The sequence below is a fragment of the Coregonus lavaretus genome (genome assembly GCF_964263955.1).
Source record: "Coregonus lavaretus genome assembly, chromosome: 36".
NCBI classification, from domain to species: Eukaryota; Metazoa; Chordata; class Actinopteri; order Salmoniformes; family Salmonidae; genus Coregonus; species Coregonus lavaretus.
This window is the reverse complement of record NC_140023.1, coordinates 31,780,951-31,798,686: the sequence shown is the minus strand read 5'-3', so window position 1 is coordinate 31,798,686 and position 17,736 is coordinate 31,780,951. Positions and strand designations below refer to the sequence as shown.

Here is a 17,736-nt window from a genome sequence, read left to right as displayed (position 1 = left end):
AAGCCCTTGTTGGTTTAAAACGTGTACTTAATACGGGCAAACCTAAATATATGATGTTCTCTAATTCTCGCAAAAAAATTTCAGATGGACTACATATCTATTCATTGGATGGTTCTCCCGACGATCGGGTTCCTGCTTACAAATATCTGGGCAGTTGGATTGAGAAAGATTTAATGTTGAAAAACATGCATATGAGCTAGTTAAAAAGCTACGATTTAAAGTGAGCTTCTTTTTTAGAAATAGATCCTGCCTCTCTTTAAATAGCAGGAAGCAGATTGTACAGTCAAATTTCCTGCCAGTTCTTGACTATGGTGACACCATTTACCAGATTGCAGCAGCCACTACTCTAAAACCTTTGGATGCCATCTGCCATAGCGCACTTCGCTTTATCACAGGTGACCATTTTAATACCCACCACTGCATCCTGTATCAAAACTTTGGCTGGTCCTCATTTAAGTCCCGTAGATCACTTCATTATTCCCTTTTTGTTTACAAAGCTCCACTACACAAGCTTCCGACTTACCTATCTTCGCTGTTAAAATATAAAAACATATCATAACAGATACCAAACCCATTCACAAGGTTGGCTAACTCTTGAGGTTCCTCGGGTCTCCACCTAACTAGGTAAATACACTTTTAGTTTTTAAGCACCTCATTGCTGGAACCAACTACAAATGGATGTTTTGGATGTTTTGGTGCCGCTCTGACAATTTAAAATGTTGATTGGGGACCTTCTTATTGAGGAATTTAATTGTTTTTCTATAATATTTGTGTTGTGCTGTATTTTACTTGTTTTATATTTTATTTGAAATTTGATATGCATGGCTCCATTGTGAAAGAGACCCTGGTCTCAATGGTGACAATGGTGACTTACTTACTGTAAATTGAGCCCAGCAACAGAAGACAATACAGAAAGCCATTTTACTAAAATTGCATAGTGACATATAACATCATCATGAAAACAAAATAAAAAAAACAACAACTTACAAACAACCGAATGTGTGATATTAGCGTTTGAAAACTGCAGCACCATTGCTCACAGGTTTTTTGTTGTACTTTAGAGCAAAACAAGACATTAAGACACAATTATGTCATTTTTCTCGGTCTGTATATCTACAAATGGAACCAGTAAATTAGTGTGATACTGTAATGGTTAAGGGTAGGTGATCATGTTTACAGAGAAGAGAATTGTCTTCATATTACACACAAATCATTCTACAAAGCAGCAATGTGTTGCAAATGACATCATATTAGGTAATCCGATTTCAACTTTTTCAATACAGATATTATAAGATATCTTGATATTTTTATGTTTTCCTCTGCTTAAAATGACCACATACATGTTCAATGTTAAGTACTTTTAAAATATAATACTGCTTTATACACTGAGTGTACAAAACATTAAGAACACCTCTTCTTTCCATAACATAGACTGACCAGGTGAATCGAGGTGAAAGCTATGATTCCTTATTGATATCCCTTTTCAAATCCACTTCGATCAGTGTAGATGAAGGGGAGGAGACAGCTCAAAGGAGGATTTTTAAGCCTTGAGACAATTGAGACATGGATTGTGTATGTGTGCCATTCAGAGGGTGAATGGGCAAGACAAAATACTTAAGTGCCTTGAACGGGGTATGGTAGTAGGTGCCAGGCACACCAGTTTGTGTTAAGAACTGCGACGTTGCTGGGTTTTTCACATTCAACAGTTTCCCGTGTGTATCCAGAATGGTCCACCACCCAAAGGACATCCAGCCAACTTGACACAACTGTGGAAAACATTGGAGTCAACATGGGCCAGCAACCCTATGGAACAATTTCGACACCTTGTAGAGTCCATGCCCTGACGAATTGAGGCTGTTCTGAGGGCAAAAATACTCAATATTAGGAAGGTGTTCTTAATGTTTTGTACTTTCAGTGTATAAGCATACGTACTGTATATAAAATATTAAATATCAAACTAAGTCTTTGGCAAATGTAATAAAAAGCACATTCACAAAACATTTCCAGGAGTAAATTTCGTCTTTCTTTCTATTCCTTCTCAGTGTCCCTTTAAAAGCAAGGTGGCTATTCAATTATGTGTAAATAATACTTAGGACTATAGTATGACTTGATTTGTATTGAAAAGTGAAATTTCTAAGGCAGTCAGTCTTTTTACAGTTGAAGCTTATGCTTATGTAGGCAACTGATGGTAAGAGTAAAACAATATTTCAGAATGTTTAGCTGGAGATATTATAGTAGTACTATATTAGTATTATAGTATTATCTTTACCAGAGCAATGTGCATCATATTACTGTAGAAACTATCAGATACATGAATATCAATTTCACATGAATTTGTTATTCTCAAGAAGGTTTCTTTAATTTAGATCTGGATAATTCTACTGTCTGTGTATTCTGTCATACTGTAGTATTTGATTAAGGTATCCCCTTTCCCTTTACTTGCAGTGAATGTACTGAGGTGGAATGAAATCCTATGAAATCAGATGCTCAGGTAATAGTGCAAAAAAGAGCAAAGGATGATAACGCATGAACAAGTACACTGCTGAGTTAACAAAATATGATACGAAATGTGACAGAAAAAACACAATCGTGAAAATGTAGATACTTTTGAACATTAGAAAAAAATATTTAAAAATCAAAATAATTTTGAGAATAGAAAATGCTGCTGAACCACGGTCTGCATTTCATATTTTTCAGCAAAAAAAAGCTTTCGACTTATGATTTACATTTTATTTGTATTTTTGTTTATTTTACATCTGATTGTTTCTCACAGGAAGTATATGGTGTTTCCATGTTGTCAGAGTCAGTAAACATTGTAACACATGTTGTGTTTATACTAGGGGGGAGTTTAGGACTGTTATAAGTCTATGGTTGAGGATTATAGTAGAGAAAGTAAGCGAAAAGCACCAGGCTGTGGCTCACCCTATTCTTCCACATGGTTAGCTGGTTAGTCACCGTATTTGTATTTTGGCATACAACCTTTAGAAACCCCTGGGCTTATCATTACAACAGAAATACTGCACTGTTTTAGCCATGTAAAGAACTGAGGATCCATGAAGAAAACAACATCAACAACCACAGCAAAAATAATGACAAATAAACAAAAACACACAACTTGGTGTTCAGTTCTGAATGCCCGGGGGCCCTCTTTAGCCAGCGTGTGTGTTTGAGGGGAGCCAGTCGCCCTTCCATTCATCCCCCCATGCTGAAACTGGAGATTCAGGGGGGATTCCATCTTGCTTCCCTTTGACCTCTCAGTGTCTCTCAGACTGGGACAATATGGAGGCCGCAGTCCCAACTGTGCAGTTGGACCCTGTCTCCATGGTAACTAGTGGTGGTCATAGACCGTGGCAGCAGTGGGAGGCGCGGAGCCACGGGATGCAGCACTATAATAATAAGGGGAACCTGAAAGTTAACAGAAGAAAGCACAGTTCGAAACCACAATGTCAAACACCACACAAAGGCACACACACACATGCTCATTTAATGTTGCAGTGCATAATTCGCAGATAAATCGTTAATCAGATATTGGGTTGGGGTAGCTAATTTGTGTTAAAATGATGACTGATTCTGCTGTAGGTTTACATGTCATGTCTCCACAACTTATTCTAGTTTTGTTTGGTTTAGCTCATCAACCTTTCCAAACATAGACAACTTCATTCTAACTACTTGAACACATGGTGAAATAGTAAAAAATCTTATAGCTGTAAGTCTGATAGAAATAATAAAAGGTAATATACAGTGTTGATACTGACTTAGTAATGCTGGGTTGCTGAACCTCCATCCTTCGTTGTAGGTGGTGTATTGTGGGTGGGAGTAGGGGTTTCCTGAAAAGTCTCCTCCTGAAAACCAAAACAATCTGAACATCAGTCACAAGACCATGGCAATTCAGGAGATTTGCTTAATATTCCTGTAACTTTGTCACACTTAAAAAAACAAATTACAATTTAGGCTTGTATTATATAGGGTGTTATAGGGCATTTATAAAGTGTTCATAAACACTGCATGAATGCTTTACAATTCATTTATAAGCAAATTGATGATAAAGAGTGCTTTGCTAAATGTAGGCCTAACCCCTTTTATATAGCATGACATTTCCTTATGAATGATTTCTGAAGTATCTATAGGCCTTGAAGCCTTAAAAGTTGTAGTTTGTGTTATCAAATATTTTAATACAGATATTCAATGATCAGAAACAAAACATATTTCACATTGTTCCTTTTTATTTGAGCAATTCAATTTTGTGTGCCACGGAACAGACAGAAACAACATTGTTCCACAACAAGTCCCCGCGAAATGTCCTTCTTGCCGTTTCCCTAAACCCTCCTACACACTCATTTTAGGTGAATTCATCATATGTTAATCATCTGTTAGTTTTGGAGATTTCTCCTATTCTCTCCTTGGCTAGAGGACTTTAGTGTGACCTTTTGCTGCTTTTAAAAATGGACAAAGCCTTGCTTCTAAGGCCCCTCTTTTTTATTCTCACTATAGATTTCTCTGTTGCAGAGGGCAGGAAGCTGAGGTAGTGTCAGTGAGCAATGATGTGGGTCTCGCATGTCTCGCATGATAAAATAAAGGCTAGGTTTTATATGAAGCTTCTGAGGAATGGCCTTTGCTTTAACAGTAGAACCGCTAAAGCAGTCATTTTGACTGCTCATGATTGTGATTTTTGTATTACTCTGCCATTTCTTTTGTCATGCCCCCCTATAAGTCTATATAACACACTGCCTTTGTTAGAATCTTAATATCACAAACAGAACTAGAGTTATAACCAGTTTTAAGATGGCATGTCATTGTTTTAAATGGTTTCCCCCGTTGCCCTTCTTCTCCCAAAAGTAGGGCCTGCTCCTGCTCCTGCTCCTTCTGACAGTTGAGCCCGGCTGATAATCACCCCAACAATTGCCTCGAATCTGAACCGACATCATACCGAAATGAATTTCACACATTTAACAACAGATTAAATAAATTAAGTAAAGTATGATGGGAGTAATGGGTAAAGTGACAACAAGGGGAAGTGAACGATGCATAATTATGTAGTCACCAATTTTGAATGAAGAACAGGGAGGGCCATTCTATTGTATTGATCTGTTCTAATTATAAGCCTAATCTTAAAATGGTATGTACCCTATATCAGTTCACCGAATCAAAGCAGTCTTATCAGATTACTCTGGCCTACTTGGAGTAGGCTACACAGCGAGAGCGTGCGTAATTGTACATGGTGAACGGCTTTCAATATCTGGCAAAAAAATTCACATTGGGCGAGTGTTGGAAAATGTGGTGATGAGGCTTGTGGAACCTTATGTTGGCAACGGGAGAAATGTCACCATGGACAATTTCTTCACTTCACTGTCATTGGTGAATACGTTGCTTGCAAAGAAAACAAGTCTGGCAGGCACCATTAACAAAGTGAGACGGGAGTTCCCTCATTCTGCGCAAAATAAGGCACTGCACAGCCGTTGTAGTCATTTACATTTACATCATTTAGCAGATGCTCTTATCCAGAGCGACTTACAAATTGGTTCATTCAACTTACTCCACAACGGTGCTGAAGAATAACAAGACAATTGGACACAATCAAGAGAAAATCGGACACTATTATGCACTACAACCAAACAAAGGTACCGTTTGTCAAAGTTTGTCATGCAAGTGAAAGTTTTAAAAAAATGGTGTCAACTGTTAGGACAAGGGAAATCCAACTGATGTCATTGCGTAAAGATGCACACAAGCATGAGCTGACAATAATTGACATTTTTACTGCTGTCATATCCACACATATTTATTATAATGCCATTATTGCTTTTGTGCAGAGCTTCATTATTTATTAAGGACACTTGGCGCTTATAATGATGTTTAGGCTACTGATGTTTTCATAATTTAACTGCGTGTCATTGGTGGTTGGGTAATTTTTCTTTATTTTGACGTTACACAAATAAGCTGATACCATGTTCCAACACATATGCTTTCTGTTTCATAATTGTAACAAAAGCACTCCACAAATACAAATTATTGAACACTTTTATTTGTTTTTACATACAGTGAGGGAAAAAAATATTTCATCCCCTGCTGATTTTGTATGTTTGCCCACTGACAAAGAAATGATCAGTCTATAATTTTAATGGTAGTTTTTTTTGAACAGTTGGAATAACAACAACCAAATCCAGAAAAACGCATGTCAAAAATGTTATGAATTGATTTTTCATTTTAATGAGGGAAATAAGTATTTGACCCCTCTGCAAAACATGACTTAGTACTTGGTGGCAAAACCCTTGTTGGCAATTGTCACAGAGGTCAGACTTTTTTTGTAGTTGGCCACCAGGTTTGCACACATCTCAGGAGGGATTTTGTCCCACTCCTCTTTGCAGATCTTCTCCAAGTCATTAAGGTTTCGAGGCTGACGTTTGGCAACTCGAACCTTCAGCGTCCTCCACAGATTCTCTATGGGATTAAGGTCTGGGGACTGGCTAGGCCACTCCATGACCTTAATGTGCTTCTTCTTGAGCCACTCTGTTGTTGCCTTGGCCGTGTGCTTTGGGTCCTTGTCATGCTGGAATACCCATCCACGACCCATTTTCAATGCCCTGGCTGAGGGAAGGAGGTTCTCAGCCAAGATTTGACAGTACATGGCCCCGTCCATCGTCCCTTTGATGCGGTGAAGTTGTTCTGTCCCCTTAGCAGAAAAGCACCCCCAAAGCATAATGTTTCCACCTCCATGTTTGACGGTGGGGATGGTGTTCTTGGGGTCATAGGCAGCATTCCTCCTCCTACAAACACGGCGAGTTGAGTTGATGCCAAAGAGCTCAATTTTGGTCTCATCTGACCACAACACTTTCACCCAGTTCTCCTCTGAATCATTCAGATGTTCATTGGCAAACTTCAGACGGGCCTGTATATGTGCTTTCTTGAGCAGGGGGACATTGTGGGCGCTGCAGGATTTCAGTCCTTCACGGCATAGTGTGTGTAATTGTTTTCTTGGTGACTATTATCCCAGCTGCCTTGTGATCATTGACAAGATCCTCCCGTGTAGTTCTGGGCTGATTCCTCACCATTCTCATGATCATTGCAACTCCACGAGGTGAGATCTTGCATGGAGCCCCAGGCCGAGGGAGATTTACAGTTATTTTGTGTTTCTTCCATTTGCGAATAATCGCACCAACTGCTGTCACCTTCTCACCAAGCTGCTTGGCGATGGTCTTGTAGCCCATTCCAGCCTTGTGTAGGTCTACAATCTTGCCCCTGACATCCTTGGAGAGCTCTTTGGTCTTGGCCATGGTGGAGAGTTTGGAATCTGATTGATTGATTGCTTCTGTGGACAGGTGTCTTTTATACAGGTAACAAGCTGAGATTAGGAGCACTCCATTTAAGAGTGTGCTCCTAATCTCAGCTCGTTACCTGTATAAAAGACACCTGGGAGCCAGAAATCTTTCTGATTGAGAGGGAGTCAAATACTTATTTCCCTCATTAAAATGCAAATCAATTTATAACATTTTTGACATGCGTGTTTCTGGATTTTTTTGTTGTTATTCTGTCTCAAATAAACCTACCATTAAAATTATAGACTGATCATTTCTTTGTCAGTGGGCAAACTTACAAAATCAGCAGGGGATCAAATACTTTTTTCCCTCACTGTATAGCCTACAGTTACATAAACTAATGAAAATTATATTGTGTTATTTGAAATAAAATACAAATCATATTATAATGTTACCCAAGGCATTCATAAACACAACCAAATTCTAATTTTTGCAATAGCATACAGTGGGGAAAAAATATATTTAGTCAGCCACCAATTGTGCAAGTTCTCCCACTTAAAAAGATGAGAGAGGCCTGTAATTTTCATCATAGGTACACGTCAACTATGACAGACAAATTGAGAAAAAAAATATCCAGAAAATCACATTGTAGGATTTTTTATGAATTTTTTTGCAAATTATGGTGGAAAATAAGAATTTGGTCACATACAAACAAGCAAGATTTCTGGCTCTCACAGAACTGTAACTTCTTCTTTAAGAGGCTCCTCTGTCCTCCACTCGTTACCTGTATTAATGGCACCTGCTTGAACTTGTTATCAGTATAAAAGACACATGTCCACAACCTCAAACAGTCACACTCCAAACTCCACTATGGCCAAGACCAAAGAGCTTTCAAAGGACACCAGAAACAAAATTGTAGACCTCCACCAGGCTGGGAAGACTGAATCTGCAATAGGTAAGCAGCTTGGTTTGAAGAAATCAACTGTGGGAGGAATTATTAGGAAATGGAAGACATAAAAGACCACTGATAATCTCCCTCGATCTGGGGCTCCACGCAAGATCTCACCCCGTGGGGTCAAAATGATCACAAGAACGGTGAGCAAAAATCCCAGAACCACACGGGGGGACCTAGTGAATGACCTGCAGAGAGCTGGGACCAAAGTAACAAAGCCTACCATCAGTAACACACTACGCCGCCAGGGACTCAAATCCTGCAGTGCCAGACGTGTCCCCCTGCTTAAGCCAGTACATGTCCAGGCCCGTCTGAAGTTTGCTAGAGTGCATTTGGATGATCCAGAGAGGATTGGGAGAATGTCATATGGTCAGATGAAACCAAAATATAACTTTTTGGTAAAAACTAAACTCGTCGTGTTTGGAGGACAAAGAATGCTGAGTTGCATCCAACGAACACCATACCTACTGTGAAGCATGGGGGTGGAAACATCATGCTTTGGGGCTGTTTTTCTGCAAAGGGACCAGGACGACTGATCCGTGTAAAGGAAAGAATGAATGGGGCCATGTATCGTGAGATTTTGAGTGAAAACCTCCTTCCATCAGCAAGGGCATTGAAGATGAAACGTGGCTGGGTCTTTCAGCATGACAATGATCCCAAACACACCGCCCGGCAACGAAGGAGTGGCTTCGTAAGAAGCATTTCAAGGTCCTGGAGTGGCCTAGCCAGTCTCCAGATCTCAACCCCATAGAAAATCTTTGGAGGGAGTTGAAAGTCTGTGTTGCCCAGCGACAGCCCCAAAACATCACTGCTCTAGAGGAGATCTGCATGGAGGAATGGGCCAAAATACCAGCAACAGTGTGTGAAAACCTTGTGAAGACTTACAGAAAACATTTGACCTGTGTCATTGCCAACAAAGGGTATATAACAAAGTATTGAGAAACTTTTGTTATTGACCAAATACTTATTTTCCACCATAATTTGCAAATAAATTCATTCAAAATCCTACAATGTGATTTTCTGGAATTGTTTTTCTCATTTTGTCTGTCATAGTTGACGTGTACCTATGATGAAAATTACAGGCCTCTCTCATCTTTTTAAGTGGGAGAACTTGCATAATTGGTGGCTGACTAAATACTTTTTTCCCCCACTGTATATGAAATATATTAATTACACTGTTAGAATGTTGCAGTCAGAATGACTGCTCATTAGCTTGAAGGGAGATCCATCCAGGCTCAGCGGTTCTAGTATTAACAGTGTTTGGGGCCTGTCACCAAATCTTAGCCATTCTTGGCTGACATATTATTAAGAGGATCTCTCTATGTGTGTGTGTGTGTATATGTGTGTGTGTGTATATGTGTGTGTGTGTGTGCATGTTTGCATGTGTGCGTGTGTATGTGAACCATAAGAACATATTGTTGATGACAACATATTTGATGAAGACAGGTGTTGGCCAAGTTAACTACACTGAACAAAAATATAAACGCAACATTCAACAATTTCAAAGATTTTGCTGAGTTACAGTTCATATAAGGAAATCAGTCAATTTAAATAAATTCATTAGGCCCTAATGTATGGATTTCATATGACTGGGAATACAAACATGCATCTGTTGGTCACAGATACCTTAAAAAAAGATAGGGGCGTGGATCAGAAAACCAGTCAGTATCTGGTGTGACCATCATTTGCCTCATGCAGCACGACACATCTCCTTCACATAGTGTTGATCAGGCTGTTGATTGTGGCCTGTGGAATGTTGTCCTACTCCTCTTCAATGGCTGTGCGAAGTTGCTGGATATTGGCGGGAACTGAAACACGCTGTCGCACACGTCGATCCAGAGCATCCCAAACATGCTCAATGGGTAACATGTCTGCTGAGTATGCAGGCCATGGAGGAACTGGGACATTTTCAGCTTCCAGGAATTGTGTACAGATCCTTGCAACATGGGGCTGTGCAATATCATGCTGAAAAATGTTGGCGGATGAAGGGCACGACAATGGTCCTCCGAATCTTGATCACGGTATCTCTGTACATTCAAATTGCCATCGATAAAATGCTATTCTGTTCGTTGTCCATAGTTTATGCCTGCCCGTACCATAACCCCACCACCACCATGGGGCACTCTGTTCACAACATTGACATCAGCAAAGCACTCGCCCACACAATGCCATACCATTCTGCCATCTGCCCGGTACAGTTGAAACCGGGATTCATCCGTGAAGAGCACACATCCCCAGTGTTCCAGTGGCCATCGAAGGTGAGCATTTCCCACTGAAATCAGTTACAACACCTAACTGCAGTCAGGTCAAGACCCTGGTGAGGACGACGAGCACGCAGATGATCTTCCCTGAGACGGTTCCTGACATTTTGTGCAGAAATTATTCGGTTGTGCAAACCCACAGTTTCATCAGCTGTCCAGGTGTCCGGTCTCAGACGATCCCACAGATGAAGAAGCCGGATGTGGAGGTCCTGGGCTGGCGTGGTTACAAGTGGTAGAGAAATTAACATTAAATTCCCTGGCAACAGCTCTGGTGGACGTTCCTGCAGTCAGCGTGCCAATTGCACACTCCCTCAAAACTTGAGACATCTGTGGCATTGTGTTGTGTGACACACACACACAACAGTTTTTTTTTAAACTGCCCATATTAGAGTGGCCTTTTATTGCCCCCAGCACAAGGTACATTCTGTGTAATGATCTTGCTGTTAAATCAGCTTCTTGATATGTCACACCTGTTCGGTGGATGGATTATCTTGGCAAAGCAGAAATGCTCACTAACAGGGACGTAAACAAATGTGTGGAAAAAATTGGAGAGAAATAAGCTTGTGTGCGTATGGAAATTTTCGGGGATCTTTTATTTCAGCTCATGAAACATGGGACCTATATTTTTGTTCAGTGTATATAAGATTTACCCAGCATAGTATTAATATTTGCTTTTGCTGTGTTCAGGCTCGAAGGTTGTATCCATCTAAACAATTTTTTGCATTGTCTGTTCAAAGTAAAATATTTGTTGCCAGTTTTTATCTCTGTGTATGTATTTGAATGCTTCTTCACTGATTTTGCAATTGATTATATTTTTTAGCCATTGTCCTTAACTTTAGAAACAGTATCAACAGAATGAACTTGCTCTAAGGAATGTCCAGTGGGAATCAGGATTATCTATGATTAATATTGTAAACATGATAGGGCCATATTGTACAGTAGCCCACACACACACGTAGAGGTGGACAGATAGCATCCTCACTGCTGGACCTGTAACCCAAGCTGGTCCCTGAGAGAGATAGTGATTTAAATATTTACAGGCCCTCTACGCCTCTGTGTTTTGACCCTTAATTGTTCGCTGTGAACCTGAAATGCAGGTTAAGTAGAAGGGAAAGAGATACGCTCTGCAGCCCTTGGTTTCCAGGAAGGCAGGCGCCGCCACGGAGGAGAGCGGGAGAGCGGTGTTTATCGACGGGGCTGGTGAGAGTGCGGAGCGCGGACATGCTGAGGGTAATGAGCGCGGGGAGGTGGAGTGGAACTGAGAGGAACTGTCCTACCTCACAGCGGCTGATCACCTTTTGATCTACTCTAATGTCTGCTAACCACATGCTAAATGAACACTAACGAAGCTAAGCACTAACATCTTACTCCCAGGGCTCTAAAGTGCGGCAATTTGGGAATTATTTTGCTGTGCGACCTGACGTTTTAATTTGGGAGCACCAGTGCAACAAAGAAATAAAAAAATATACACTACCGTTCAAAAGTTGGGGTCACTTAGAAATGTCCTTGTCTTCGAAAGAAAAGCAATTTTTTTGTCCATTAAAATAACATCAAATTGATCAGAAATACAGTGTAGACATTGTTAATGTTGTAAATGGCTATTGTAGCTGGAAACGGCAGATTTTTTATGGAATATCTACATAGGCGTACAGAGGCCCATTATCAGCAACCATCAGTCCTGTGTTCCAATGGCACGTTGTGTTTCCTAATCCAAGTTTATAATTTTAAAAGGCTAATTTGATCATTAGAAAACCCTTTTACAATTATGTTAGCACAGCTGAAAACTGCTGTGCTGATTAAAGAGGCAATAAAACTGGCCTTCTTGAGACTAGTTGAGTATCTGGAGCATCAGCAATTGTGGGTTCAATTACAGGCTCAAAATGGTCAGAAACAAATAACTTTCTTCTGAAACTCGTCAGTCTATTCTTTTTCTGAGAATTTATTAAGAAACTGAAGACCTTTTAGCTTTTTATAATAAACAAATGTATTTACAGGGTTACATACAGTGAGGGAAAAAAGTATTTGATCCCCTGCTGATTTTGTACGTTTGCCCACTGACAAAGAAATTATCAGTCTATAATTTTAATGGTAGGTTTATTTGAACAGTGAGAGACAGATTAACAACAAAGAAATCCAGAAAAACGCATGTCAAAAATGTTATGAATTGATTTGCATTTTAATGAGGGAAAAAAGTAGATTGAGGGAGATTGACAGGTCTTTTGTGTTTCTTCCATTTGCGAATAATCGCACCAACTGTTGTCACCTTCTCACCAAGCTGCTTCTTGATGGTCTTGTAGCCCATTCCAGCCTTGTGTAGGTCTACAATCTTGTCCCTGACATCCTTGGAGAGCTCTTTGGTCTTGGCCATGGTGGAGAGTTTGGAATCTGATTGATTGATTGCTTCTGTGGACAGGTGTCTTTTATACAGGTAACAAACTGAGATTATGAGCACTCCCTTTAAGAGTGTGCTCCTAATCTCAGCTCGTTACCTGTGTAAAAGACACCTGGGAGCCAGAAATCTTTCTGATTGAGAGGGGATCAAATACTTATTTCCCTCATTAAAATGCAAATCAATTTATAACATTTTTGACATGCGTTTTTCTGGATTTTTTTGTTATTATTCTGTCTCTCACTGTTCAAATAAACCTACCATAAAAATTATAGACTGATCATTTCTTTGTCAGTGGGCAAACGTACAAAATCAGCAGGGGATCAAATACTTGTTTCCCTCACTGTATGAGGTTCTAGGGCACAATATGTGCTTCAGAGGTAGCTAGAATTCATATAGGCCTAGGCTATATCTCAATCAATAAAAATAAATACATATTTTCTGGTGCTCCTAAATTTTATGTTGTGCTTTTAAAGTTAATTTAGAGCCCTGCCTACTCCTCCTATTCAGGTCAGTGGCATTGTACCCACACACATTAGCTATGCTAGGGTGCTGTTCACTCTTCACCAGGTCAATGGTGTGTGTGCGTGTGTGTTGACATTATATTAAAATAACGTACATACAAATACTTTTAAAATGCCCTTCAAGCTATAATAACGTAGCATCATCAAAGATAAGAAATATAAGAAAGCATATATTTTAATGTGGCTTATAGTCAGCTTTGAATGACCTCAGTTTTTCTGAGCATGGTCAATTGGAAGGGGCTACTCCTTGAAAATATTATGACCCGAGTTAAAATTAACAAGGCAGTAAAAATAAACAATGTCACCTACCAGAGACAATTCCAGTGAGTGTTGGGGTGGGGTAGCTGCCCTGCCCTGTTGGGGGTACGTGAGGTGGGTAGCCAGGTAAGGTCGTGCTGGCCATGTCTCGACCTGGAAACAAAACAGAAGATAAATGAATTTACTGTATGCTCAAATAATGAAAAACAAGAACAAGAACAAAGAACAAAGAATTAAGTCAAAATAAACTAATAAAAAGTATGTTTGAATGACACTGAGGGGGAACGCTGCTATATCCAATGCCTGTTTGCCTGAGGCTGATGCCGCGCATGTGCTTGTACGCGCGTACATATGCATTCACACACACATGTATTCAAACGCACACATGTGCACACACACAGACACACACACACATACACACATGTAAATAGTGGCACACATACAGTGGGGGAAAAAACTATTTAGTCAGCCACCAATTGTGCAAGTTCTCCCACTTAAAAAGATGAGAGAGGCCTGTAATTTTCATCATAGGTACACGTCCACTATGACAGACAAAATGATAAAAAAAATTCCAGAAAATCACATTGTAGGATTTTTTATGAATTTATTTGCAAATTATGGTGGAAAATAAGTATTTGGTCAGTAACAAAAGTTTCTCAATACTTTGTTATATACCCTTTGTTGGCAATGACACAGGTCAAACGTTTTCTGTAAGTCTTCACAAGGTTTTCACACACTGTTGCTGGTATTTTGGCCCATTCCTCCATGCAGATCTCCTCTAGAGCAGTGATGTTTTGGGGCTGTCGCTGGGCAACTCAAAATCTCATGATACATGGCCCCGTTCATTCTTTCCTTTACACGGATCAGTCATCCTGGTCCCTTTGCAGAAAAACTGTCCCAAAGCATGATGTTTCCACCCCCATGCTTCACAGTAGGTATGGTGTTCTTTGGATGCAACTCAGCATTCTTTGTCCTCCAAACACGACGAGTTGAGTATTTACCCAAAAATTATATTTTGGTTTCATCTGACCATATGACATTCTCCCAATCCTCTTCTGGATCATCCAAACCCCACGGGGTGAAAACTTGCGTGGAGCCCCAGATCGAGGGAGATTATCAGTGGTCTTGTATGTCTTCCATTTCCTAATAATTCCTCCCACAGTTGATTTCTTCAAACCAAGCTGCTTACCTATTGCAGATTCAGTCTTCCCAGCCTGGTGAAGGTCTACAATTTTGTTTCTGGTGTCCTTTGACAGCTCTTTGGTCTTGGCCATAGTGGAGTTTGGATTGTGACTGTTTGAGGCTGTGGACAGGTGTCTTTTATACTGATAACAAGTTCATCCAGGTGCCATTAATACAGGTAACGAGTGGAGGACATAGCAGCCTCTTAAAGAAGAAGTTACAGGTCTGTGAGAGCCAGAAATCTTGCTTGTTTGTAGGTGACCAAATACTTATTTGCCACCATAATTTGCAAAAAAATTCATAAAGAATCCTACAATGTGATTTCTGGATTTTTTTTTCTCATTTTGTCTTTCATAGTTGACGTGTACCTATGATGAAAATTACAGGCCTCTCTCATCTTTTTAAGTGGGAGAACTTGCACAATTGGTGGCTGACTATATACTTTTTTCCCCTACTGTACGTACACTCAAACGCATACAGTTGGACTTGCTGTTTTGAATTTTGTTGTCCTTGATGTCTTTCGTTTTTTGCATTGTTGTTTTCTGCTGTTGTTTTCTTTTGTTTCTCTCTTTTGTTCTTTTAGATGGTTGTTGGCGCGTTGGGTGGGTGTTTGGTGGGTCTCGGATGGTTGAGGGCAGCTATCGGGGGAACTGTGGGGGGATCTTGGATGGTTGGTGGCCTGGCGGTTGGGATCTTGGTCCGGTGGGAGATCTGTCGATGTGCCCTTGGGCAGGACGCTTGACATTGGTTGCTCCTGTGGGTCGCTCTGGATGGGAGTGTCTGCTAGATGACTGAATGTAATGTAAATGTTGAGCGGCTTCACTGCAGGTTGAATGTATATTTTTAAATTAGAAAAAGAAACACAAATAAAATAGAAAACAAGAACAAAAGTAAGTAACTTGCCTGTATTATAAAATACTTATCCTAAATAGGGATATTTCAAGCTCATGTACAAGATGAGGTTTGTCTTTACGACTTCTCTGTCTTATCGTAAAGTGCAGTGGCTCCACTGAAGAAAACACTTGATATTGGAAAAAAATAAAATAAACACAGGTGATGTCAACAGCACATACATATTGTTTACTTGTTGTAAACTCTATGTCGAAAACATAGTAATATTTAAAATGCTTAAAGGGAAAATAGTTTGAAGTTGACAAACTCTATAGGAAGGTTTATGATGCATGAAATAAACTTGAACACCTCCCACAGCGGTGCAGTTTCTACCATAACACACGCTAATTTAATCTACAAAAGTCTATTCTTAACCAAAGGGCCACAGAGAGGGTCAGGTTTGGATTTGAGGGGATGAGGGGTTAGGGGCGGGGGAGAGGAGGAGGAGGGGTTAGGGAGCGGGGGAAGAACAACCTCTGTTAACCCGTTATGGTCTAAAGGCGTCAGCCTGCTTCAGTTCAGCTGTCGGCTACCCGAACCGAATGAGTGTGCTTGCATGCTCCCTAAAAATAAGTTATCTTGAAAAACAAAAGCAGCAATATTACCCCGGGACAGTAGAGGGCGATGAGCTGGTAATAGCCATCTACGACCAAACAAGGAAGCGACGACACACCCAAACAAGGAAGACACGAGCAGGAGAATAAATTAATGTACACAAAGAGACAGTTGATGGCGAGAACATTTTATTTGTGCGAATTGCTCGGGATCTACTAGATTTGATGTACGTAGCAACATATATAATAAGCAAGATACAGAGACAGAGATGACGCCCGTTACAGGTTCACAATGGTGGCTGTAGGGGCATGCGGCCGAAGGAGCTATGGAGGAGTGTTTAAAGAGATTTATTTTGGGTCCAAACTGGTACAGAAGACCCTCTATTTACTATTGCCAGCTGTCTTACCAGGTACCACAACACCAAGTCCTCATATTTTCCTGGGAGAAGCAGCTTTCCCCCTACATGAGAACCTCATGCGCCTTTATCCAGGTATGTTGATAATAGAATGTTGGAATCAATTTAACTTTCTAATTTCCTTTGTTACTGCATAGATGTATGCACCTTTATATGATAATTTTATCAAGGCTTTTGGAATATGGTTCCTGGGAAATGGTACAGTGTTTTTGTTTACCAAATATATATCTGACATATTCTCTTGTTACCTCTCATTCACAGGTGTCCATCTCAATAAACTTGGGCATAGCTGGAACTACCACCACTCTCGTTGTCGAAGAGTTAGAGAATGCATTCGGCATCATGACTGCATGGATGAGGATTCTTGATGGATGCACAGACTCGGTTCTTTGTGTGCACTGTGAACCAGTAGAGTTTTAATTTTGTTAACAAAATGAAACCTGATTCTGGGAAGTCTCAGTGTGCAGTAATTTAGATTAGATTGAACTACACCACAAGTAGAAGAAAGCCTGTAAAGTATGTGGCACACAGCTCTTCTGTACGTTGTCAGCACTTGAAGTTCAAATAGAATGCATTGAAACACCTTGAATAAATGCCAACAGAGCTTTTTCAGGACACAAATAAACCTTTAATCTTGCTTCTGAAAGTAAACCACAATAAAAAAGTGTCTGCTGAGAACAGACACGTAAACAAATGTCAATGGAATAAAATGTAAGTGTCAGTGTAGTTAAAAATATTTCTGAATATAAATATTTCTGAACAATAGTACAACAGTGTCTGCTATGAACAGACATGTAAACAAAAAAAGGGTCAAATATAAAGTGTCAAGAGTGTAGATACAAATATTTATGAGCAATATAAATACATCAGAACAATAGTAAAAAAGTGTCTTATGAACAGACATGTAAATAACAAAAGTGTCTATGGAATAAAACAAAAGTGTCTAGTGGATGTCTGAACAACAGAACAAGTTGATAATTTCACTGTGGTCCCAGTCGTTCGGTCCATGTTCTCTTCTTGAAGTCATGCACGAACTCATGCAGCTGGTGATTGAATTCC

At 40.0% G+C, this 17,736-nt stretch overlaps 1 protein-coding gene across 2 annotated transcripts in view; it reads right to left on the bottom strand.

Annotated features, from left to right (window-relative positions):
- Positions 1-3,328: 3,328 nt before the first annotated feature.
- Positions 3,329-17,736, bottom strand: part of LOC311110588 (paired box protein Pax-2a) — a gene marked incomplete at both ends in the record, with an annotated part of 141,833 nt that continues 127,425 nt past the window's right edge. For both annotated transcript variants that reach the window (XM_084153107.1, XM_084153106.1), the window contains 3 exons: positions 3,329-3,405; positions 3,756-3,842; positions 13,686-13,787. In XM_084153107.1, the coding sequence (XP_084009233.1) occupies positions 3,329-3,405; positions 3,756-3,842; positions 13,686-13,787 (266 nt within the window). The remainder of the gene's footprint in view (positions 3,406-3,755; positions 3,843-13,685; positions 13,788-17,736) is intronic.